Here is a 22,612-nt window from a genome sequence, read left to right on the forward strand (position 1 = left end):
GAAATGTTTATAGAGTTGAATATGCTAATGGTGGGGGGACATAAATATACTCGAACATGCATCAGTGTAGCTTGACATCTCGAAAATTGACCAAGTTTGATCAAAGAAAAAAAAAAGGAAAACAAAAAGGGATCCGCCGGGGCCCGGGCCATTTCAACAAAAGTGGACAGCCCAAAAAAAAAACATTTCCCCGATATCACCCCCTGGCCCGCGGCCACAGAACTGGGACGGGAAACGGAGACACCCCGGACCCTATTGGGTTTGATGCCCAACCAGTTACCTACTTTGGAAACTGAGTCTAGGAGGGAAAAAGGGACCAGGTCCAATGAAAAGGGAAAAAAAAAGAGCTAGAGTAAGAACCCACCTTCCGAACTTCCTTCCGTTGTCCACCTTTGTAGCTAACACACCCTTGGACGATCTATGTGTCAATGGGGGCTTGATGTACGCGCCATTGGGTATTTGAACCCAAGGCTTCTAACATTTATCAATGATTATAAAGAGACTAAATGAACATAGACCTATTGCCTAGCTAGGTATTAGGTATGGAAGCTCAGAGGAGGAAAATGCCAGTGGGGGGTATGAGGGCTATGGCGATAGCCACTCTAAACCAATCCTAAATTATTTCCAGGTGAACCGTTGTCGTTCCGGAATGCCAAATAATCTACTCCGTACTCCGTACTCCGTTTGTAGGTGACTTGGATCACATTCGACCTGCGCTATTTGGGTAGCGTCTCCCAGGGCCGTGGAGTACCCTCTTCACTGCTCCACTATCAGTAGGGTATTACGATCGGAAATAGTACGTAGTCACTCCTGATTTCCAGGGTGATTTCTTGTGTGCCGACACTTATTTCGGAAATCCCATTCCATCAGACTTGAGGGGAACAATTCCACATATAATATTCTATAGGAATATATATACTCCGTAGATTAGGGTATATATACTCCAGAGGCTGATAGGGCGTGAAACCATGTCTTCCACGTGTGAACTGGGGTATTATATTGCTTTATCAATTGCGAAATGAAATATATAAACAGGTTAATCAAATTTCTAATTAAAAAGAGCTTTAAGGAAATGAGCTTCAAGCGTATCCGGGATTATCCACTGTGCCCTGTGCGCTTTCTCCTTTTTACAGTGGAGCTTTTTGGAGTTTTCATTTTTTTTTTTTTATTATATATATTTGAGATTCTGGACTTTTAAGAGAATTTAAAATATTTGAGTGAAAAAGAAATGAGTCAAACCTATCAGAATCTATAAGCGAAAAAAAAAGTAGAAAAAAAAAAGAGAGAGAATGTATGACTTCATGGAGCTGTCACTTCCAAAAGGTCCAGAGCTTTAGCTTTTGATTATACCCGAAACCGTCTCGGATTTGTAGGGGAAAAGGTCTTTCTTCTCTCTTCTCTCTACCTCGTCCCTCTCTCTCTCTCTCTCTTCTACCTATACTTCTATATAAAATAATTTTCTCTGTGAAGCCTCTCCACTTCGTTCCAGCCCCCCCAGACTTCGCACAATCCCCCTAGCTTTTTCTTCTTTTCTCTCTCTCTCTCTCTCTCCCTCTCTTTCTTTCTCTCCCCTTTCTTTTCTTCTGCGTTCAATTGGGCTGAATTCGTGTGTTTTCCAATTTTCTTTTTTCCCCACCTGGAACGTGGGCTTCTTTTCCCCTCCTTACGCCCCTCTTTCCTTCTCCCCTGAAATATAATAGGTATGTCTCTTGCAAGCCATACTAGAATCATGCTAATTTCTTGAAGTTGATTTCTGTTTCTCCTTCATCATGGCGGGAAAAATGACCTTGTACAAGCTGGTGGTGTTAGGAGATGGAGGTGTTGGCAAAACCGCCCTGACCATTCAGGTTGGTTGATCCTCAACACTACGAAAAAAAAACCGTCCCCCCCCAATCCTAATAATACTTCTAGTTATGCCTGAATCATTTTGTCGAAACATATGATCCAACCATCGAGGATTCATATCGCAAACAAGTCGTGATCGATCAACAGTCGTGTATGCTCGAGGTGCTGGACACAGCGGGTCAGGAAGAATATACCGCGTTACGAGATCAGTGGATCCGGGACGGTGAGGGTTTCGTATTGGTGTACAGCATCACATCACGCGCCTCCTTCTCTCGCATCACAAAATTCTACAACCAAATTAAGATGGTCAAGGAATCGTCAAGCTCCGGTTCGCCTTCTGGTCCCAGCTACTTGAACTCACCCATGAGCGCATCCTCGGGTCCCGGAATGCCCGTCCCCGTCATGCTAGTCGGCAATAAGAGCGACAAGGCCGTAGAGCGCGCAGTCTCAGCACAGGAAGGCCAAGCGTTGGCTAAGGAGCTGGGATGTGAATTTGTTGAAGCCTCTGCGAAAAACTGTATCAACGTGGAGAAGGCCTTCTACGACGTTGTTCGTATGCTACGCCAGCAGCGACAACAGGCGGCAGGTGGCCGTGGCGCAGACCGTCGTCCGACAGGCTTTGGATCAGGCCACCGCGATCGCGACGCAGGCCCCGAATACCCCAAGACTTTCCGACCTGACCGGACTCGACATCGCAGTCGGATCCAGTGTACTCTCTTGTGATCGGGTCCGGGAAGTGGATTTGTTGCTCATTGAAATCATGACTGTTTCCCTTCTTCCTTTTTTCTCTTTTTCTTCTTCTCTCTGCCTCTCCCTCTCTCTCTCTCTCCCTCCCTCTCTTTTTCTCTTTCTCTCTTTTGGTCCCGGGTGCATCTGGAGGGTTTTGTCTTTTGGTTACCTCGTTCGGCGTCGGTGGTCCCCATGCTATATGTTTTACGCTCGCACTTTTGCAGAGCTTGGGAACTGGCGTGGGGAATTAAGGCCAGCCAGTGTCTGCAAGCCTTTGAGCGCAGGTTTTCTTTTCTTTTCTTTTTTTGTTCTCTCTTTTTTTTTGGCTTTGATTTTGCTCTTTGGGAATGCGCGCCGAGGTATGCAGACTAGCTGTCTACATCTCCCCAACCTCCCCTTACTCTTTTTTTTTTTTTCTTGCCTTTTTGACGATAGCCTACTTCGATCTCTGCTTGCCAAGTTGCGATCGGAATCTTTCGGACACGTCTCGGAGCCTGAAAGAAACCCCAAAAATTCCCAGACGAAGCCAGAAGATCACAGTCGCGCATTAGCAGGCATTTCGATATGATACCCTACTGAGCTTTTATTTTCATTTTTTTTTCTACCATGCGATATAGACAAAAGATTTTTGAAGGACAAATTGAAAGGTACAAGTGTAGCCCGTTTACCTTGCACAGTTCTACTCTACCCTGGATGTGACCAAATTGCGGGGGAAGAGAGCACAGACCCTCGGCAACTTCTCTTTTAAGTCGACAGAGTATTTGACCTCGACATCACTTTCTACTCTATCCAGCATGTCCCACCCCCAATCAATCACCCACTTGCATTCCCTGAACGACCCAGAATCATTCTGGTCCCATCATGCGGCAAGACTTCACTGGCACCGCAAGCCTTTACGGGCCCTGACTCGGCAGACAAAGTCCCTCGGGGACATCGAGCACGAGCACTGGTCGTGGTTTGCCGACGGCGAGATCTCCACAACTTATAATTGTGTCGACCGACATGTGCTCGCAGGCAATGGCGATAATGTTGCAATTGTATGGGAATCACCAGTTACTGGTGTAACGGAAAAGTATACGTATGCCCGTCTACTCGATGAGGTTAAGGTTCTTGCTGGTGTTCTTAGGGAGGAAGGGGTAGAGAAGGGCGATGTTGTTATTATTTACAGTATGCAGACCACAATTGGAGAATCGATTAAAAGCAGGAATCCAAAGCTGACCACATAATGCATATAGTGCCAATGATTCCCGCGGCCTTAATAGCCGCCCTGGCAATAACACGACTAGGTGCAATTCACGCCGCTGTATTTGGTGGTTTCGCCCCGCAAGCTTTAGCACAGCGTATTGAGGCCGCGCGCCCGAGAGCTATAATGACAGCGTCATGTGGAATAGAGGGGTCCAAAGGACCTATTTCTTACCGACCGCTTGTTGAGGGCGCCATCAAGGCAAGCAGCTTCAAGCCGAGCAGGGTCATTGTCTGGCAGCGTGAGCAACTGCGCTGGAACCAGCCCGATAAGCGTGGGGGACAGCGTAATTGGCAGAGACTGGTCAAGAGTGCACGGTTCCGTGGGGTTCAGGCTAGACCTGTTCCTGTTAAGAGTACGGACGCCCTTTATATCATCTATACAAGTGGTAAGTGGATTCCAGAACCGAATCCGGTTCCTGACAGACCTGTTCTGTCCATATTCATCTATTTCTACAGGAACAACCGGCCTCCCTAAAGGCGTACTCCGCGAAGCAGGCGGGCACGCCGTGGGCCTGGAACTCTCTATAAAATCTGTCTTCGGAATCAAAGGTCCTGGCGATACCATGTTCTGCGCATCAGATATAGGCTGGGTTGTCGGACACTCATACATCCTTTATGCGCCGCTGCTAGTCGGCGCCACAACCGTTCTGTTTGAAGGCAAGCCCGTCGGCACGCCGGACGCAGGGACATTCTGGCGCATCGTCGAGAAACACAATGTGAATGCACTCTTCACGGCACCAACCGCCATGCGAGCTATCCGGAAAGATGACCCAGACAACCAGCTAATCGGCGAGGTTGGGAAGCGCGGAGGATTGAAATCCCTCCGTGCACTGTTCCTCGCTGGTGAGCGTAGCGAGCCCAGTATTGTTTGCTCATATCAAGATCTACTTGGTAAGTATGCAGCGGATGGCGCGCTTGTGATTGATAACTGGTGGTCATCGGAATCCGGGTCCCCGATTACAGGTGTTGCATTGAATGGGGGTGCTGCTCTGGCTAGTCAGGCACCCGGCCCAGATCATCACCCCCTCACACCTCGTCCCGGCTCAGCGGGCTTTCCGATGCCTGGGTTTGACGTCCGCATCGTTGACGATGAAGGCAATCAAGTTGCGCGCGGCGCAATGGGTAATATCGTTATGGCGCCACCACTCGCCCCATCGGCATTCACAACCCTCTTCGAGGACGAGGAGCGATTTTACCGTGGATATCTCAAGCGATTTAATGGACGCTGGGTTGATACCGGCGACGCGGGGATGGTTGATGAGGATGGTTACGTGCATGTCATGTCACGGAGTGACGATATCATCAATGTTGCCGCACATCGGTTTAGTACCGGTAAGAACACCCTTTTCTTTGCGTCCCAGTGCCATGATCCAATACACGATCTGACCCATTCCCAAAGGAACCATTGAGCAAGCAATCCTCTCGCACCCATTAATCAGTGAAGCAAGCCTTGTCGGTATCCCGGACCCACTGAAAGGTCACCTTCCCTTTGCATTCATCCAGCTCAAAGCCGGGGTAGTCCCTGGCGAAATTGGGCCTCTTCCGGCAACACCGAGCCCGCAGTTATTTGCCGAGGTTAATGCGCTGGTCCGCGAGCAGATCGGCGCTATCGCGTCGCTAGGTGGGATTATACAGGGTCGGGGCATGATCCCTAAGACGCGGAGTGGGAAGACGCTTAGGCGTGTTCTAAGAGAGCTTGTTGAGCTTGGAGTGAAGGGCGATTATGCGGCGGAGGTCAGTATTCCGCCCACTGTTGAGGATGCGGAGGTTGTCTCTGTTGCAAGGGAGAGGGTTAGGGAGTATTTCGAGGAGAAGGCAAAGGCGAATGGGGCCGGGAAGACAAAGCTTTAGATGAACAGATGCATAGATGCTTGGGTATGATGATCAGTGCTTGGGCTCAAGCTGGGATATCAAGAAGCTATCGTGAAGCTATCTGGAGCATTACGGTGATCTTGTCACCAATTCTTCCAGTCAAAGGATATCAAGCCAAACCGAAGAGATATTGACAAATGACACCTTAGATCCCGACAAGAAAAGAGGTAGAAGGGCTGTTGAAGTTTAAGAAGTTCCCAGAACTGCAAGCCCGTGTTACTGTAGATACTCGAAGTAGTCTCTGGGTTTCCTGGACGACAATTTTACCCTCAAATTCAGCTTATCATCCGTGCCCGCAGGTGGGAGATTGATTCGTATGATTCCAAAAATTTCCCATGAAAGTTGCGCTTGGATGCTGTTATATGTATTATTTCCCCCGTACGGACAAGTATTACTGTAACATGCTTGTAAGTGCTCTCTCGGGACTCCGAGACCCTAACTTCCCGCCAATTGTCGCTTCATGAAACTAGTGAAGAATCTCGACATCTGCTCGTAGTCATCGACCTCTCCAAGCCAACTAACATACTGATCAGGGCGAATAATGACACTGACACCACGGTTTGGATCAATGCCATAGTTTTCATAAGCTTGGCCATGTCCCTCATGGTAAGAATCCTCGTCGACGAAGACTTTCCAATAATCCCATCCCATGTCACCATGGTGAGGGTGAAACGCTTCCGGGAGATCAAGAAGTTCGATCTCAGTACGTGGTCCGGAATGCACCGTCAGTACCTCAATCACACTATCGATGGGATTATCTGATGGTGTGAACTGGCGAATGAAAGAGCCCGGCCCTCCCAAAGAGGCTCCTAACTTTTCGAAGCGTTTCATATTCTGTGGTTCGGTGAGTCGTCCAGGAAAAACCATTATTCGCCAGCGCCCATTGCTCTTCAATAGCTCCTGCAGATGCCACGGGCGTGCATCGGCATGATTCAAAACTTTGAAGCTAGGTATACGTTTACCAATATCAATCTTCGCAGCCAGCTGTGGTTTGCTGATAATCGTGTCCTTGCCGCGTTCTGTGACATCCGTTTCCTTTGCAATGAGAATGCTGGCAGCATAGTCGACAGCTACAGAAATTGGGGTTAGTACTAGGGACTCAAGTAATTTGAGAAACTCACCTATGCCGCTTGCAAACTCGTTTCCTTTTTCAAAGGCACTTTTGAACTCTTCCATACTGACTCCCTCTTCATCCATGATATCCTTGGCTGGGCGTCCGGAGAAAAGTCGCGAAAAGCGGTGATCGAAAGCTATCAAGTCCTGTGCGATCTGTCTTCTCTCAGACTCATAGGTTTGGAGAATCGAGGGTTCACTGAGTCCGTTTACCACATGGGCAAGCTTCCATCCCAGGTTATACGCTATTCAACAATATCGTCATTAATTTCAACCATGCCACCTGGACGGGATTCGAAAACTTACTATCCTGCATGCTGACATTCATCCCCTGTCCAGCCTTGGGAGAATGCGTATGAACAGCATCACCTGCCAGGAAAACGCGATCGCTTTGCGAAAATCTGTTACTCACTCGCTGTCCAATTTGATACGCAGTCCACCAATCGCAATACGCGTAATCGAGCTTATATGGGTAGACGATACGCTGGGCAGATTTCAAAATGATATCAGGTGTGATCCAGGACCGGTCAGCTTTGGAGCCATTCTTCTGGCAATCCGTTGCCTGAAGCTGAATATAGAGCCGAACAAGTTTATTCTCGCGAGGAATGACCATCAAGCTACCCGCATCCACGGAGTGAATGGCGCATCGATGGCGGATATCTGGGAAATCCGTGATGGGGACAATGTCAAGCACACCCCAGATATAATCAGTTGAGCTACCTTCCAACTGAAAGCCCACCTGACGGCGCACCCATGAGTGGGCACCGTCACAACCGACCAGGAACTTAGCCTTGATATGCTCCACTTGGCTGGAATTTCCATTTCCTTTGGCCTCTGCCGCCTGGATAAGATCCTCAGTGTCATCAGCAACTAAGTTACTTCTGAAATTTCCATCCTCGACCACTGTTTCCCGGCCACCAGAAGATCTCTGATGTTGCAGTCTTTGTTGAGGCGTGGATTCTTCCTCAGACAAAGTACTAAGCTTGACGTTGATAGGGTAATCCTCGAAATCACCTGCTTTGGCTTCGTCAAAATCAAAAGATGTGGGCAGCACACCACGCTCAACACAAATGTCACTATGTTCCTTGATTGAATCGAGGAAGAACCGCTCGATGCGACCCTGGTGCAGTACGACTTGCTGGAAACGACTGATTCCTGGAATGGTATCCGGAATGCGGTTGCTTCGTTGAAGACGGCCATTCTGATCGGGATTCCACAGACAGATCTCCAGCATATGGTTTGCCTCGCGCCATGCCCGGTGGGCAAAGTCAAAAGAGTCGAAGATCTCCAGAGTACGACATTGCAGACCGTCCGCTTGGCCATTGAAGACCTGCACCGAAGTCAGCATTTGATGTGATTCTCATATTTACACGAGCATGTACCTTCGAGCCACGCTTGTCAACGATACGGGTCTTGACTCCGCAGCGACTTAGCCAGTTGGCTAACATAAGCCCAGCTGGTCCGGCACCGACAATGAGGACATCCACATGGTCTTGTTTTGTTGTTTGTGTATCAACCATGATGCAGATTGATTTAAAATTTCAGATCAGAGATGCGTATGTGACATCTTCTACTTCTTCTTATGAAGCAAGGAAGTCGGAGATTGTGGGGGAGAGCAATAGGGCTCCATCATCAACCCACGACGGTCCGCTGAGGGTCTGCAGAGCTTCGCTTGATAGGTCAGGATCTGTTTCAGAAAGACGTTTGATTTCCCGTGGCTTTGGATCCTATGACAAAGATACAAAAAAGAGCAAGTGCCAAGTGCACTGCCCCTCGCGGGTACGTATCAACCAGCACCCGAATGAATACCCGTGAATGTTACGCTATGGGTGATGCTCTTGGCAGGGGGAGCCGGAAATCCAAAAGAGGAAAGAGAATTCTGTTTACGAGGCGGTCTCGAGATCTAAACGACACACGTACAATGGTAAGTCAATTGTCATTCAGATACTTGAAGGCTGGGGAATGTAGGCTGATCGACTCCAGTGCCCCAACAATCTAATAATCGAACCAAACCAAACATTGTGTTAGGATGAAATTCCCTCTCTGGCCAGGAAGCTTGAATTTTAGTCGGAGTGTTGTCTTGAGAGAGGTTAACTTCACAATTCTTGTCAGTTTCAACTTTATAGCTGACTGCTCTGAGAAAGCCGAGACCAACTCGAGTAATATGGCTGTTCTCATCGCGCCCATATCAATATCTTTGCGAAGAAGAGATCGGAGATATCACAGAATTCAATTGCCAGAGTTGGATCGACAATGAAGTTTTGACGTGCAGTGTCTACCATAAAGCAAACGTTTGTGGATATACTCGAGCCGCGAGCGTATGAGCCACATCCCAGAACCACGAAAGTTGAAGTTATTGAAGTGGCTGGGTGGCTTCTTTCAAAGACAACTAACAATACCGTTGCATTGGGTATGAAATGATTGGAAATGATAGACATCTCGTTCACGTTGGATGACTTCAATGTTCCGAGTCGGCCTGATAGAAATAACCATGCCAACGTATACTTCACCCTCCAAGTCTAAGAATCATCTTTTAGCATCTTTGCAAAGCTGGAGATTCTGATCCTCGTTTTGAATTCAGAGTCGGCTCAATTTCGCTTGGGAACCCGGGGCAGCTTGTAAAGATCTGATCTCTCCCTGTCTGTCTTTACCGGCGGTTGACTTGTAGTTGACTGTGGCTACTCCAGCCCAAAATGCTCCCGACAAGTCAAGTCCTTTTATGATCACTTCTTGGCCTATCGCCCTGACGATGTTGGGGCTATCAACAGAGACAGCCCCGAAAGAAGCTCAGACACACACCCACAGACTATCCGAGATCTAATCATGAAGCCAATACTACCTTAGAACTTTGAGTCTCCTTGCAATGCTAGGGAAATGAAACCACATTGAGCTAGCTGCTCCCTGCCGAAAGAGAGAGGGAGATAGAGGAAAGTGAACAAATCCCCTGGAGCGAAGATTCAGCGTAACGTCCAGTCATGACTTGCATAGGCACTTAAATGGGAAATGTGTAGTTGAATGGGATCTTGGAATTCCGAAGGAATCAAGATCCAAAGTAAGCGAGAATTCTAAGGCTAACTGTTGTATTTTGGCTATAGAAACTAAAGTACACTATTGTTACCATCACTTCCCCCTTTGACTGGAAGTGTTTGCTATCTGATTTGACCCAACTCCAAGCTGTTCTTCCAATCTTTAGCTTAGTTCACTTTCTTCCCCTGTCATCACTCAGTCCTAAATCTGGTCTCCCTCATCCAATCAAGATGAAGCCAACCAGATTCTCAAGACCCACGCTTCGATGGGACCAGTACAAGCGACAGGTTCTCTGCTGTTTGTATCGATTTTTTATGTGCGACAAGAAGGAAATCGAGGAGATATTCTCGTACATGTTTAGGGGACATCTGAACGAGCGCGGTATCCAAGGCTTCGTTCCATTTGCTACCCTGAACACCCAGTGGGTTTGGATGAAGAACAAACGCGATCCAGTATGGTCTCATGTGCATGTCAACACCGCGTTTGAGACCAATGGCGAGTGGAAGGAGATCGTTACAGATATTAAATCTGTCGCTAAAACTTTGCGGTTCCAACTCCACGAGAAGACAGAGGACGACACTAACACCTCACGCTGGGGCTCTTTGGTGTCCGAGGGTGAACAAAGTATTGCATCCGTGAGTCGATCTCGGATACATCCAACCTGAGATTGCATGCTGACAATGCATTTTCCTAGCATGAACCCGCCGCACCAATGCTTCATCACCCGTTGTCTACCCCAGAGACTCTCAACCCGATGGTATTGTTATTTCCGACCCGGGATCATGTCTTCGGTGAAAGACCCAGAGCCAGCCAAAGAATTGACGAAGCCATGGACCACACCGCCACCCAGACCGTCTGCCAACAAAATTACCCTTACATTAACATCCCCAAGACACTCCATGGGTCTACCGAGCCTGTCGTCACTAGCGATGGAAAGCTCTGCATCTGGTGTGATCATGAAGGAGCAACTTACGAATCCGAGGACGTCCAGGAACTGCAAGATGAAGACTATGACACCGATAGTGGATATGAAGATACTAGTCATGCCAATCAGCCTTCAAACCAACAAGAAAAATCTCGTATGAGAGAATCCACCCAAGGATTCAAGCGCTTTATGGGAGAATTAGATGGCGAAGGGCCTTATTCAGATGAAGAATTGTTGGATTCAGAGAGAGAAGAATACGAGATGACACCCCAAGGGAGTCCTCCAGAATTGCGCCCACTCTGCGGCCCACGCTTGCCCATGCCTTCGGACCTAGAGCAAGGGACTCTAGGTTCTGGACCTTATTCAGATTGGTCCGCCGACCGAAGCGCGGCTAATTTGGATGAATTTGGGACCCCTTCGATCTCAATGGAAGACCGGAGCGGCGCCCTTGATGATGATCCGATCCCCACACAAGCTACTCTGTCCAAATTCCGTCTCACCCAGACTCGTACAGGTCACGAGAGAGTGCTGCGATATGAGTGGTCCTCCGATGATGAAACGAGGGTGGAGAACCTACGCCAAATTTCCGTGGAAGTTCTCAGCCACATTGAAAACCAGTCAATCACTCACTCTTCACGTCCGGAGGTGGATATCTTGATGTACGACGGCAATGCATGGACCCAGGTGTAGAGAGATTATGGTAGACGGTGGAGGATGTGGCGCATCGGGGAACAATTGGCGAGCAATTGACACCCATCTGCTCCATTCTTAGCTCTCCGTACTAATCTCATTTAGAACAAGCGTATCTGTGCCACCGCGAGTGGTTACTACGACAGCGAAAGCATCACTGAGAGCACCCTAAATTGCCATCAACGTGGAATGAAATCCACAGCAGATCTCGACTACACACGAGAGTAGCACCATTTCCTACAACAGGTCTTTGTCTTTGACGAGGAAGTCAAACCCAACAAACATAGTACATAACACAACACATTGTCGGGATCCTCCCAGGAAGGCCGGGTTATCACGTCACAGAACACCGTCCAGCGGTTTCCCCATTCTAGTCGACCAACCGATCTAAACATGAGCATCGCAAGATGCTAGCGCTGATTCTGGTGGGCCCCCCATTGGCGGGTTATCTCTTCTTCCAATGTGCCTATGAAGAGGGGGAACATGTTTGCGAGCAAAAGAGCGAGTGAGACAACAGGTGGCTAAGAAAGTGCTATCAAAGCCTCCGCTGAATTGCAAGCTATTGCATACAGCCATCTTGAGCCCCCAATGAGCATGGAAAAAGTTAGGGCCCACAGACCGGGGTTTATGAGAGAGCGCGTATGTATTCAAGAGTTGGCCTACTTCGGGATTCGTTCGAGTTCCTTCTTCGATCTTTCTTGGTACATATTTGAAGATACAAGAATTGCAATCGGTAAAGCAACTAACAAGTCCGATGCTTTGTAGAATCAATCTTTTCACTAGTTCCAGATATTGGTGGTTGTCAAATCAGTTGGTAGGAAACACCAGCTCAAGATACACTCCGAAGCCAGAGATCGAGCTGTTATGTATCATCGCCTACAGTACCACTGCGTCAGCTCATTCACTATTGACGATCTCCAACATCAAAAGATCCCACGTAAAGACAGTGAACTTGAGGGGTTGAAGATGTATCATCTGTATACATATCTTGTTCATTAGGTCTCCATATATACGACTGTACTATATGTCCCATAATCCAGACCCCAGGACAACTGGATCTCTAACATACATCTGCATCACCTCAAGAAGATCATCACGTCTCTTAACTGTTCGGCCCTAATTCTGTTTTGGTGGCTCTAAATCAATTATGTCAAATTCTTTCAACTGTTCCTCAAACTTCGCCCACTGGCCCTTCACCTTACATGCGGAGGTCCAGTAATTGCCTTTCTCATCTTTTCCGAGGATAAAGAAACCATCCGCAGGCTTCACAGGGCCATGATTCTCCTGGACATATGATGGCCTGCACGGCAGGCTGTCGGTGCTGGACCCCTGACGAGCCGGGGAAAAGTCCAAATCAAACAAGCCAGCTTTCGACCAATTGGAAAAGCCGACTTGAGCCATTCCACCATCCCCAAATACAATAATAGGCAGGCCGGTTCCAGACGTACGAACCATAGCGTAGTACGCTTCGTGTTGAGCACGCGTACCCTGTTCGTTAATGGCGTGCCTGACCTGCCGTGCGAGCCAACTAAGCGGCTTAGAAATTATGTCGCCGGCGGTAACAAGTACGTTGGCCCAGCCAAAAGCGTTTCCAACGTAGGGATGCTCAGTGGAGGCCGGTAGCAGCTCGCCTTCAAAAGATTTACGGAGCGACATGGCGATTGATGCAGCTACCTGAGGAGGGAACAGTGTTAGTAACTAATCTGAATTTGGTACGGAGACTAGAGCTTACCGTTGTCTCGGGGCCTATCTCTATCGCGCCAACCACACAGCGTAAGATCCAGGCAGTCAGAACGTCATTCTCGGTCAGGAACACCTTTGAGGGATCTTCGCCATTGGCAATGGCCTCAGTACGGAGCTCTTCTACAGCCTTCTCCCATTGCGGCCGCCAATACGTCTCTGGAACGCAGACCATGCGGTTCTCCTTGGCTCGCACCAGCATATCGACTCCATAACCGAGACCCCACCGCAGTAAACCTCCCCACCCGACCTTCCTGTCAGTCAGCACATGTTCCTCCGTCGCGGAATGCGACTCCTGAGAAAGAAAGTGGAATGGATCCGAATCAAGGCCACATGGAATCAATACTTCGGCTGTTTTCCCCCAAAGCATGGAACTCCAGCCCTCGACGACGTACTGCATGCCCAACGCGTCAAACGCAACATGCTGCCACTGCAGCACTACAACGGTCTTGTCGGTGAAAGAGTTGACGCGCAGGCCTAAGACAGGAAGATCCGAGGTGAGGTAGTCATTTATGCCGTTGGGCTTGTACCCAGGCTCCCACGCCAGGCCTTCCAAATCATCCGGGTCGCCGACAATGCAGGGTCGATCTTGTGGCTTCGGTATCCGGGAGGCCGCCGGGTGTGAAGCAGCAGGCATGCCATGATCGACATGTGCGAAGGAGATCGCTGGTCTGTCGGCCGAGAACTGGGCTGGAATGTGCCATTCAATCTTACCAGAGGCCTATTTGGTAACACAAGAAGTGTCAGTATACAGTTGTGTCCAGTTCTTAGGTTTATACGGCTTTCCATTTGCCAAGGAATGGCCCGTTCGTACATTTTTCCTCAGTCTTCCTCCAAGCCTTTGCCATCCCTCTTGCTGAACCAGGCCCTCAAGGGACTCGCGCAATATTTTAGGATCAAGCACCGCATCAAACACGAGCGATACGGCCATGTTGTTACCCTGAACGAGCAAACTATCCTCAAAGAAATGGAGTGGCACCACTCGATCACCTGGAATTGGCTGCATGGTGGGCTGACGCCCGAATGGCAACTTCATTGTGTGTATTGGTCTATCACGGAGAAGAAACAGACAGCACCAAAGAAATATCACAGTAGATTACTGGGTTTGGGGAAAGAAGAATCACATGTGTTAATATCATTCCGTTGGAAACCCCTATTTCCAATGGGTGTCAAAAAGATAGCGCGGGGGGTTTTTGAAGGCTAGATCCAATGCGCTCTATACTCCGTACTAGTGCTGATCTCCACTTGTTCCATTCTTCTTGAAATTTGGCAAGCCTCTGATTTCATGATATTTTGTCGTAGCGTGGCATAAGTACCATTTGTGGAGGATTCAAACGTTGGAAGGAACAATGTCTTTGTGATAGGCCAAGAAAGTGCAGTCCACGGCAGTTAGCTCTGCTAGCAGCATGCACTAGGATAGACGAGTCCCCACTTGAGTTTCATAGCCCTCTAATGTTACTGGTTACGGTCATTTTCTTCTGCCGTTCTGAATCCCTTTGACTAAGATGGACAAGGATCCAGTCCGCGTGGCGGGAAATTTGCGGACGCCTGGACAGGGGCTATATAGTATAGAAGCAGAGCTCCAGGTCAATATGGATCGCGTTGACTCCGCAATCAGGTACAATGGACCTGGCTACGACCCCAGGAATGCCACCACCGAGTGGCAAGGAATCACATTTTCATGAGCCCTATAACTCGTTGCAATTAGGGACTGTGATTGCCTTTGGGGTCACCTATCTCATTGCCACAATATTCCTTGCTCTTCGTTACTTCCAGGCTTTTAAGCTGATCAAGAAGATTGAAATAGATTTGAGTATGATACGAACCGCTTTGATGCCCTGCTAGACACTTATACTACACTCGATAGTCACTATCACGATATCCTATGGCATTGCGCTGGTCTATTTTGTGACTATGGTCAACTGTTGGTCTTTTATACCTTTGTACTAAGCTATAATCTGACGCAAATAGTAATGAATTATGGTTGGGGAAAGCACATGTGGAATGTTAACCTGGAAGATCTCATGGAGTTCAACAAAGTGAGATGCTTCTTTGCATATCCTGGAGGACACCGACTAACAAGAATCAGAGGCTGCTCGTCAATACCTTGACTTATTTGATATGTCCATGCATTACCAAGATGGCGATTCTGTCTGTCTTATATCAAATCAATCCCGCAAAGATGTACCGCTACCTTGTCGTGGCGGTCGCAGTAGCGATCTTTGCATACACTCTGACCTTATGCATCATCGCCGGAGGACCGTGTAATCCTCTTCATGCAGGAACTACAGTATGCCTAGAGAACGTTGCCTTATCTCAGGCAGTTCTGAACATTGCCTCTGATTTAGCTGTGATCGTCATTCCGATCCCCACGATCCACAGTCTTCATTTTTCAACGAAACAAAAAGTCACGGTGGGCTGCCTGTTGGCTCTGGGATCTGGGTACGTTTGTGCTCTCTTCAATTTGAAGTGTTTCACAGTCTCTCCAGAGATAATTCCCGCTAAGCCCCATTTCACAGTGTCATCGTCTGCTCAATAGCTCGCCTGCCATACGTTTTGCTCCTCGGCAAAACTGCCGATACAACATATACCGAAGCAATCCTAGGAGTATGGTCCCTTGTTGAGGTCAATCTTGGCATCATCTGCGCCTGCGCAATGCGGTTCAAGCGCCTGATAGCTATATATCTACCGCGGCTTTCCCTATTCTCGTCCCGCTCGCGCGGTACTACAAAACTCACAGAGGATACCCCTGTGGACAGGTTCCAGCCCAAGAATATTGGAGGGCAGCACTCGTATCAGCTGCACAGCATCCATGGTGAGAATGCCGATCGATTTACCGGCACTAAAGATATCTCCGTCCACCAATCGTTCAAAATGGATGAAGAGCACACGCACGTGTATCGCGGGGACAATGATAGTGCTGACAAAATTCTGGGTTGAGGATCACAGCCAAAAGAAAGATACATAGATTTTTGGATGTTTTGTACGAATCACCGTCCCATCAATTTGGAATTCTGAATATCTCATATCTCACAAGATGGTGAGATCAGCAACCAAATAAGACCCTGATCAATTTCCCCTTCGTAGACATTCGGACCGAGGCAAACGACTCAATCACAAGTCTTAACGTCCTCCCCCACGATCCAAACCCGCACTCCATCCCTGTTTAGGAATTTCCAACGCTTGGATATGCCTGATTTAATTTGTTCACATCAATTACAGAGTTCTGACAATGTCTCTTGTTTGAGGGTTGGGTGTGGTTGTGTGTGTCGATCATGACTTCACATGGTGGCTATACCCAACCCACTTTGGACGAACAGAGGTGTCTAAGAATTTGATATAAATCTGCCTTTAGCCCCGGTGCTATCTCTTATCCGGGGTAAAGCTCAAATCTAATTAATGATGTCTATTCAAACGACCACCGTCAAGCGCAATCCGGAAGACTCCATGGTATCTACCTGGCGCAAAGACCGATCTCAATGGAACTTCTCACATTGGATGATTGAGCTCCTTGGCCTGCATCTCATTGACTTTGATGCGGAGGTTCCAATCTTCTCGAAGAAAGATCAAATCCCCGTCATACGAGAATGGACGGTCCACTTGTGGATTCTACTACACGCCGCGATCCCGCTCACACTACACCACGTCTACATAACCTACACCGGCCAAAACCTGCACCCGATTGCAGCCTTTGCTTTATATTCTAGTGCGTTCAAGCTAAATGGAATTCACGAAATGCACGTCATGCGCCGCCTAGGTCATGTCTATGGCTTCTTGGATGGCGACAAGCATCCTCGGGATGAGATCCCCGATGTTGGCGTGGGCAAGGTGATACGGGAGCTTATATCCACCGCAACGCTGCGTATGGTGATGGCTGTATTTCTGACCTATCACTCGGAGGAGATGCCGACATCGCTAGAATGGAAGTGGCTTCCTTTGGAGATCGGTCTGTACAGTATTACGGTCGACTTCTGGTTCTACTGGTATCACCGTATGATGCACTCGGTGGGCCCTCTATGGAAATTCCACCGTAGACACCATCTGACGAAACATCCCAATCCTTTGCTTTCTGCATACGCCGACCATGAACAAGAATTTATGGATATTACGGGTATTCCACTGCTCGCGTATACCACGTTGAAAATTATTGGGCTACCTATGGGTTTCTACGGATGGTGGATCTGCTTTCAATATATTGCATTCTCAGAGTTCATTGGACATAGTGGACTTCGACTTCATGGCGGTGCCCCCTCTACGGTAAATTGGCTGCTAGAATTGTTCGATGCTGAGTTGGTGATTGAAGATCATGATCTACATCACCGCTATGGATGGAGAAAAAGCCATAACTATGGCAAGCAGACTCGTCTTTGGGATAGGATTTTTGGCACTTGTCATGAGCGCATTGAAAGCGTGAAAGAGAATGTTGATTACACAAATCGGGTGACGATGCCGCTTTTTTGAAGTATGGATATGGAAATGAGTTATGTTGCTACGAGATATCATTGTGACTTGGAGTCTACATGATTAACGAATATGCATAAGCTTGAGGACTATCCCTCAAGGTCTCACTTCGCCCAAAGGGAACATCTATGAAATGACGGAAGCAAGCATGTCTGGTGGTGTGAAATTGAAAATCATTCTAGGGTCATGTCCTTTCCGATCTTTGTAGGCGATACAGCTAATGGAGATAAGCGTGCAATGTGTGCAGCAAGCTCTTGTAATTAGAAAGTGAAATTGCCCATCTAGTCATCCCCATACACGCCGCTGCCACACTCACCAGGGTAAACGCGTTCATCAGCCACAAAGAGTGCATTGTCTTCCCCATCGCTCCACCCCAACGGGCTTTTAGAACCGCCCTTGAGCGCACCGGGGAATTCCTCCTCAGAATGGTCACCAAATTGATCATCGAAACCATTGAATTCACAATCATCCATCACATTCTTCTCTAGCATCACACTAATCCCACGCATAATGTTTTCAATGCGCTCAGAGATATCACCTAGCTCATCATACATCTGGCGCACCATCTGTGTCTCACACCCGCTTCCACACTGGCCCCGAAGGCGCTCATTGTACTGCGACACCGCACGCAAAACTGGGGTGTACGGAGTGGGCATTTCGTTCTGCTGCTCGAGTAGGTATTCGGAGACTGGGTTGCATGAATTTTCCCTCTCCGACGAGCAATCAAATATGCCCAAACCAAACTCCAGATCGCGGGGGACGATGAACTCTGAAGGTGGGAGATCTCCGAGTTCAAAAGAATTCGTGGGCGTGGGCATTGTAGAAGTAGCTTCCTTAGCGACCTTCTGATCCGACGACTTCGGCGCGAATTCTCGTAGGGTGGACGTGGGAGGTGTGGACCGTAATATTTCATGCGGCATGGCATACTCGGTGGGACTGTTGCCTCTCCTAGAGCCCTTCTTGTGTAAGGACTTGTGCAACCTGTTGCGTGACGTCTTGGGGGTCTTGGAGTGAATCGATCCCGGGGACAGGGTCTCCATTGCGGAACTCGTCGTCAAATACTTGGCCCCAGATCGATCTCCCCGCTTGCGCTTTTTGGTCGCAACAGTGTCAATCGACTCTGAAGAGCTGTCATCGAGGAGATCCTATGGCGTACATGTATGTCAGCATCTTTGTCATCATCTATAGACTGTGTTGTGGTATCAAATATAGTAATTATGAGGATCATTGAGCTCATGATGTAAGTATAAGTTGTGAAACCGGACCTTCACCTCTTTAGCATATGTGGGATCTGGAAAGAGGACTGAACCCTGGATCTTTTCCTTTGTAGAAGGTGACATCTTTTTGGCCAGATTGGTGATGGAATGGAGGTACCAGAGGCTTCTATGGGGCCGAGGGGATGATGGGAGATACAAAGATGGAGAAGGATGATGAGTTGTGCAGATAGAGTATTGACAATAATTTATACATGTCCGTAGCTACGGATAACAAATGAGAACAAGTGAGAACGACAAATAATTGGAAGGTCTGGGAACATGAGTTTCAATATCAAACTTGATAAGTGTCAGTTGCATGGCAGATGATGAGATGTGAAAATGATAGTGATAATTAATTCCACATAGTATACATATCAATTGATGACTACAAATATCTGCAAAGAGCTCTATGTTCACAGGCGGAGTATCTCAGGTCCAATGTAAGAGTAGAAAGTAAGAGATCATTCTTGATCGAAGGCAGATGTAAATATAATAAAAAGCGTTATGTCCAGGAGAATAATGCGCAAAAACCAACAGAATATAGGCTCCACAAGAAAGGCAGACATGAAAATTTGACCCAAGAGGGCTCATTATGTATTATCTAAAACGTAGACAAGACATATACACCCGATAGCATCGTGCAGATATCATCAAGCGATAATACCAGTCAACAAAACTATCTCTTCACCTCATTGACACGCTCAGCTGCTTTACAGCAGGAGGGCAACAGCACCGAAGACGGCAACCAGACCGGCACCAGCACCAGTAGCGGCGTTGATGGCACCTGCGTTGAAGGCGGGCTGGGAGGGGGTGGCGCTGGAGGGACCGCTGGGGGCACCGGGGCCACTGGGGGCACCAGTGGGGACGGAGCCGGGGACCAGAGGGGTGGAGGTGACACCGCCGGGGACGGAGATGAGGGGGGTGCTGCTAGGAGCCACGGGAGTGGGGACAGCAGGGATGGAGGAAGAGCTGAGCCATGTGTTAGATTGGATTGATTGGACTGAATCAAGAAAAAAAAAATCTCACCAGCTCTTGCACTCAGTCACGGTGGAGGTCACCAGGGGACGAGTGACGGTGAAGGGACCGTGGGTCATAGTGATGACACCGGGCTGCAATGCTATTAGTATGCGTCGGACTTGATTGTTCGAGGCAAACATACGGTAGAGATGCTGTAAGTGTGGCCTCCGTGCACAACGGAGGTAGCCTCAGGGCAGTAGGTGGTGTACTCGGTGACAGTCTCGGTGACAACATTGGCCATGGCACCGGCGGCAAGAGCAAGAGTGGCAATAGTGAAACGCATTGTGATAGAGTTGACTGGAATGATTCCAAAAATGTTCAGATAGAAGGTTATATGCAGAATGAATGACAGGGGGTTCAAAAGAATGTAATCGGTTGAAAACCGGGGATTTAGAGAATGTAAGCGTGGGTGAAGAGGGAAGAAGAAGGGGGGGGAGGAGAGTTTATAACTTGTAATATTAAAATGAGATTCAGGTACCCGTGCCACTAAGGTGTCAGGGCCAGGGTACAGGAAAAACAAAAACAAAAAAACGGGAAAAGGGGTACAGGAGAGTGGCAATAGTGACCCAAAAAAAATAAATAAACGGTGGATAGGAGTAATTTGGAAAGGTACTTAGAGATACCACCCAATTACTATGAACATCAATGTCACTTTGCCCCTAGCGTTCTCCTTTTCCCTTACGCACACGCCCTCAAGAACCGGTTCGAGATGCGTGGCCCGGTGGATCGTTTCCCAATTAGGCACTGGTGGGCTAGGGTTGAACTTCTCTGGGCATTGGCCATTTGTAGTTCTAGGTTCTTTGATCGGCTTATTATATTAATTTTGTTATTCTGATGACTTCATTTCCATGAAGAATTATGGTGTACAACATAAATGGCTTGACATTTTGGCTATATTCTTCAGACAAATTAAAACTCCCAAACATCTCTTGAATTCGACTCTGATTTATATACACTTCTTATACTTCTGAGGTTCCCGGGGGGTCTCCTCGGGTGCTTATGCAATGAAGCATCCATCCATGGTTCGTGACGACCCGTTGATTGCTTTACTGAATAAAAGGAAAGATTTTCCAGTCTTGGAAGGTTGTCAGACAATTCTAAGTAAGAGATGCATCTTCTAGATCTGCCACCTAAGATCATTTGTCACATTTTAACGTCCATGTCTGACAAATGGAGTCTCTACAATCTCCCTTACCTGAAAGACCCATACTTCAGGCCTGATCCGCTGGCCCATGTTTTATCCGTAGACTTGTAGTCCCTCAACCCTTTTGTCCAAACATGCAGAACGTTACGCCTGCCCCTGAACCCTTTCTCTAGCAATGAGATGCCGGTTCTTACTTCCACCGTGCCCTGCGCTGGGCAGCGGAAACCGGTAATGTAGCAACTGCGAAGCTGGCGCTCGAAGCAAGGCTCTCCGGGGCAATATGTCATAAAGGATGGGAGTACTTGTATATGGCTATATTCGAAAACCAACAAGTCATCGTACGTCTTCTATAAGAGCATGGCATCGATCCAAATCGGGTTACATGAGGAAATCTGAATATTGTCGAGTTTCTCCTCAATCACGGCACAGAGCCAAATGGCATGGGACGCTGGCATCACCAAGAAACGGAGATTGGTGATCTGCCGTACATCTATCTGGCTGTAGAACATCCTGGGATTTCCCGCTTTCTCCTTGATTGGTTATACCGAAACAGTCCAAATTCTCCTAGAAAGAGGCATACCGTTGCAAGCCCCTGCTGGTAGCGGCAGTGACGGGAAATGAAGCAATGACAAGGCTTGTCTTGGGCAATGGACTGAACGTTTTGCCAGGAAGTGCAGATGCCGCGGGAGCCATATATATCGCTGTCAGTTAAACATGTTCTCCTTTGTTTAGCCTCCTATTGGACAGAGGATTGTTGAATCCTCAGCCTGCTGCCCGGAAGCCCGGGGTGATCGAAACATATTGGGAATGACAATACACAAGTATCCGGCGCCACAGACAGATACAAATCACGGTACGACTAGAGAATCACCTCTAGCAAAGTCGCCTCTTGATCATGTGATCGGATTTGGAGTCAGACCAGGCTCAGGAAATGCGGACATCTTCGTTCATTTCTTGTTAGACAAAACGCAGACCCCCTTGCAGGGTCATCTGCCTCTACGACTCCGTTGGTGATGGCCACAAAACGAGGATATCTCAATATCATTTGGCTTATGCTGAGGGTCATTGATTGCTGAAACTCAACATATTTTTAATGATGAAGCAACCCGATAGAACGGCTGGCAATAGGCCTGCCGCATACTACGCTAAGCGGAGCAGAAACCTTAACAGAAGGTGAGTTGGGGAACGGGAACTGGATTTGATTCACGATCACTATGCGTTAGGCTGGCATTGGTTATGAATCTTGTTTGGAGGATATATGTAACCGCCAATGTGAGGATTACCTGAGTTATACTTGATGACAACGTGATGAGCAATGTAAGATAGGGTACGGGATAGGGGTGGACGAGCTTAGTTGACTAAGTTTTTCTATTCTTGCCTTTAATCCCATTTAATCCTGAGTACATACGAAGTATGGAGTAGTCTACACGATATTGTATTGGTGATGATTACCGCGATGATTGCACCCTACAATGATACATACAACACATGCGGCTCATGTGTCGTATGCTCTCTAGAAAGTATCAATGCTCCTGACCTCTTGTTACA

At 48.0% G+C, this 22,612-nt stretch overlaps 10 protein-coding genes across 10 annotated transcripts; 5 read left to right on the forward strand and 5 right to left on the reverse strand.

The window, feature by feature from the left end:
- Positions 1–1,769: 1,769 nt before the first annotated feature.
- Positions 1,770–2,568, forward strand: rasB (Ras small monomeric GTPase RasB; the record flags this gene model as incomplete). The annotated part of the gene is made up of 2 exons (XM_056674623.1): positions 1,770–1,847; positions 1,912–2,568. 2 exons carry the CDS (start codon positions 1,770–1,772, stop codon positions 2,566–2,568), a joined length of 735 nt encoding a protein of 244 aa, XP_056535148.1.
- Positions 2,569–3,368: 800 nt separating this feature from the next.
- Positions 3,369–5,670, forward strand: N7500_003478 (putative acyl-CoA synthetase; the record flags this gene model as incomplete). The annotated part of the gene is made up of 4 exons (XM_056674624.1): positions 3,369–3,741; positions 3,810–4,205; positions 4,276–5,151; positions 5,219–5,670. The coding sequence occupies 4 exons, from the start codon at positions 3,369–3,371 to the stop codon at positions 5,668–5,670; spliced, it is 2,097 nt and encodes a 698-aa protein (XP_056535149.1).
- A 456-nt stretch (positions 5,671–6,126) lies between these two features.
- On the reverse strand, positions 6,127–8,324 carry N7500_003479 (putative FAD monooxygenase; the record flags this gene model as incomplete). The annotated part of the gene is made up of 4 exons (XM_056674625.1): positions 6,127–6,761; positions 6,813–7,049; positions 7,111–8,134; positions 8,187–8,324. 4 exons carry the CDS (start codon positions 8,322–8,324, stop codon positions 6,127–6,129), a joined length of 2,034 nt encoding a protein of 677 aa, XP_056535150.1.
- A 475-nt stretch (positions 8,325–8,799) lies between these two features.
- Positions 8,800–9,242, reverse strand: N7500_003480 (uncharacterized protein; the record flags this gene model as incomplete). Its single annotated transcript, XM_056674626.1, has 2 exons — positions 8,800–8,999; positions 9,029–9,242. 2 exons carry the CDS (start codon positions 9,240–9,242, stop codon positions 8,800–8,802), a joined length of 414 nt encoding a protein of 137 aa, XP_056535151.1.
- Positions 9,243–10,061: 819 nt separating this feature from the next.
- On the forward strand, positions 10,062–11,446 carry N7500_003481 (uncharacterized protein; the record flags this gene model as incomplete). Its single annotated transcript, XM_056674627.1, has 2 exons — positions 10,062–10,466; positions 10,526–11,446. 2 exons carry the CDS (start codon positions 10,062–10,064, stop codon positions 11,444–11,446), a joined length of 1,326 nt encoding a protein of 441 aa, XP_056535152.1.
- Positions 11,447–12,562: 1,116 nt separating this feature from the next.
- Positions 12,563–14,222, reverse strand: N7500_003482 (Transferase; the record flags this gene model as incomplete). Its single annotated transcript, XM_056674628.1, has 3 exons — positions 12,563–13,120; positions 13,179–13,907; positions 14,001–14,222. 3 exons carry the CDS (start codon positions 14,220–14,222, stop codon positions 12,563–12,565), a joined length of 1,509 nt encoding a protein of 502 aa, XP_056535153.1.
- Positions 14,223–14,809: 587 nt separating this feature from the next.
- N7500_003483 (uncharacterized protein) lies at positions 14,810–16,126 on the forward strand (the record flags this gene model as incomplete). Its single annotated transcript, XM_056674629.1, has 5 exons — positions 14,810–14,999; positions 15,054–15,110; positions 15,158–15,225; positions 15,276–15,628; positions 15,706–16,126. 5 exons carry the CDS (start codon positions 14,810–14,812, stop codon positions 16,124–16,126), a joined length of 1,089 nt encoding a protein of 362 aa, XP_056535154.1.
- A 462-nt stretch (positions 16,127–16,588) lies between these two features.
- N7500_003484 (sterol desaturase family protein) lies at positions 16,589–17,647 on the forward strand (the record flags this gene model as incomplete). Its single annotated transcript, XM_056674630.1, has 1 exon — positions 16,589–17,647. The coding sequence occupies one exon, from the start codon at positions 16,589–16,591 to the stop codon at positions 17,645–17,647; it is 1,059 nt and encodes a 352-aa protein (XP_056535155.1).
- Positions 17,648–17,928: 281 nt separating this feature from the next.
- N7500_003485 (uncharacterized protein) lies at positions 17,929–18,987 on the reverse strand (the record flags this gene model as incomplete). The annotated part of the gene is made up of 2 exons (XM_056674631.1): positions 17,929–18,792; positions 18,913–18,987. The coding sequence occupies 2 exons, from the start codon at positions 18,985–18,987 to the stop codon at positions 17,929–17,931; spliced, it is 939 nt and encodes a 312-aa protein (XP_056535156.1).
- A 626-nt stretch (positions 18,988–19,613) lies between these two features.
- On the reverse strand, positions 19,614–20,203 carry N7500_003486 (putative GPI anchored protein; the record flags this gene model as incomplete). The annotated part of the gene is made up of 3 exons (XM_056674632.1): positions 19,614–19,872; positions 19,930–20,012; positions 20,063–20,203. The coding sequence occupies 3 exons, from the start codon at positions 20,201–20,203 to the stop codon at positions 19,614–19,616; spliced, it is 483 nt and encodes a 160-aa protein (XP_056535157.1).
- Positions 20,204–22,612: the final 2,409 nt, after the last annotated feature.

Source organism: Penicillium coprophilum (assembly GCF_028826855.1).
Source record: "Penicillium coprophilum strain IBT 35676 chromosome Unknown utg000002l_segment0_segment1, whole genome shotgun sequence".
Taxonomy (NCBI): domain Eukaryota; kingdom Fungi; phylum Ascomycota; class Eurotiomycetes; order Eurotiales; family Aspergillaceae; genus Penicillium; species Penicillium coprophilum.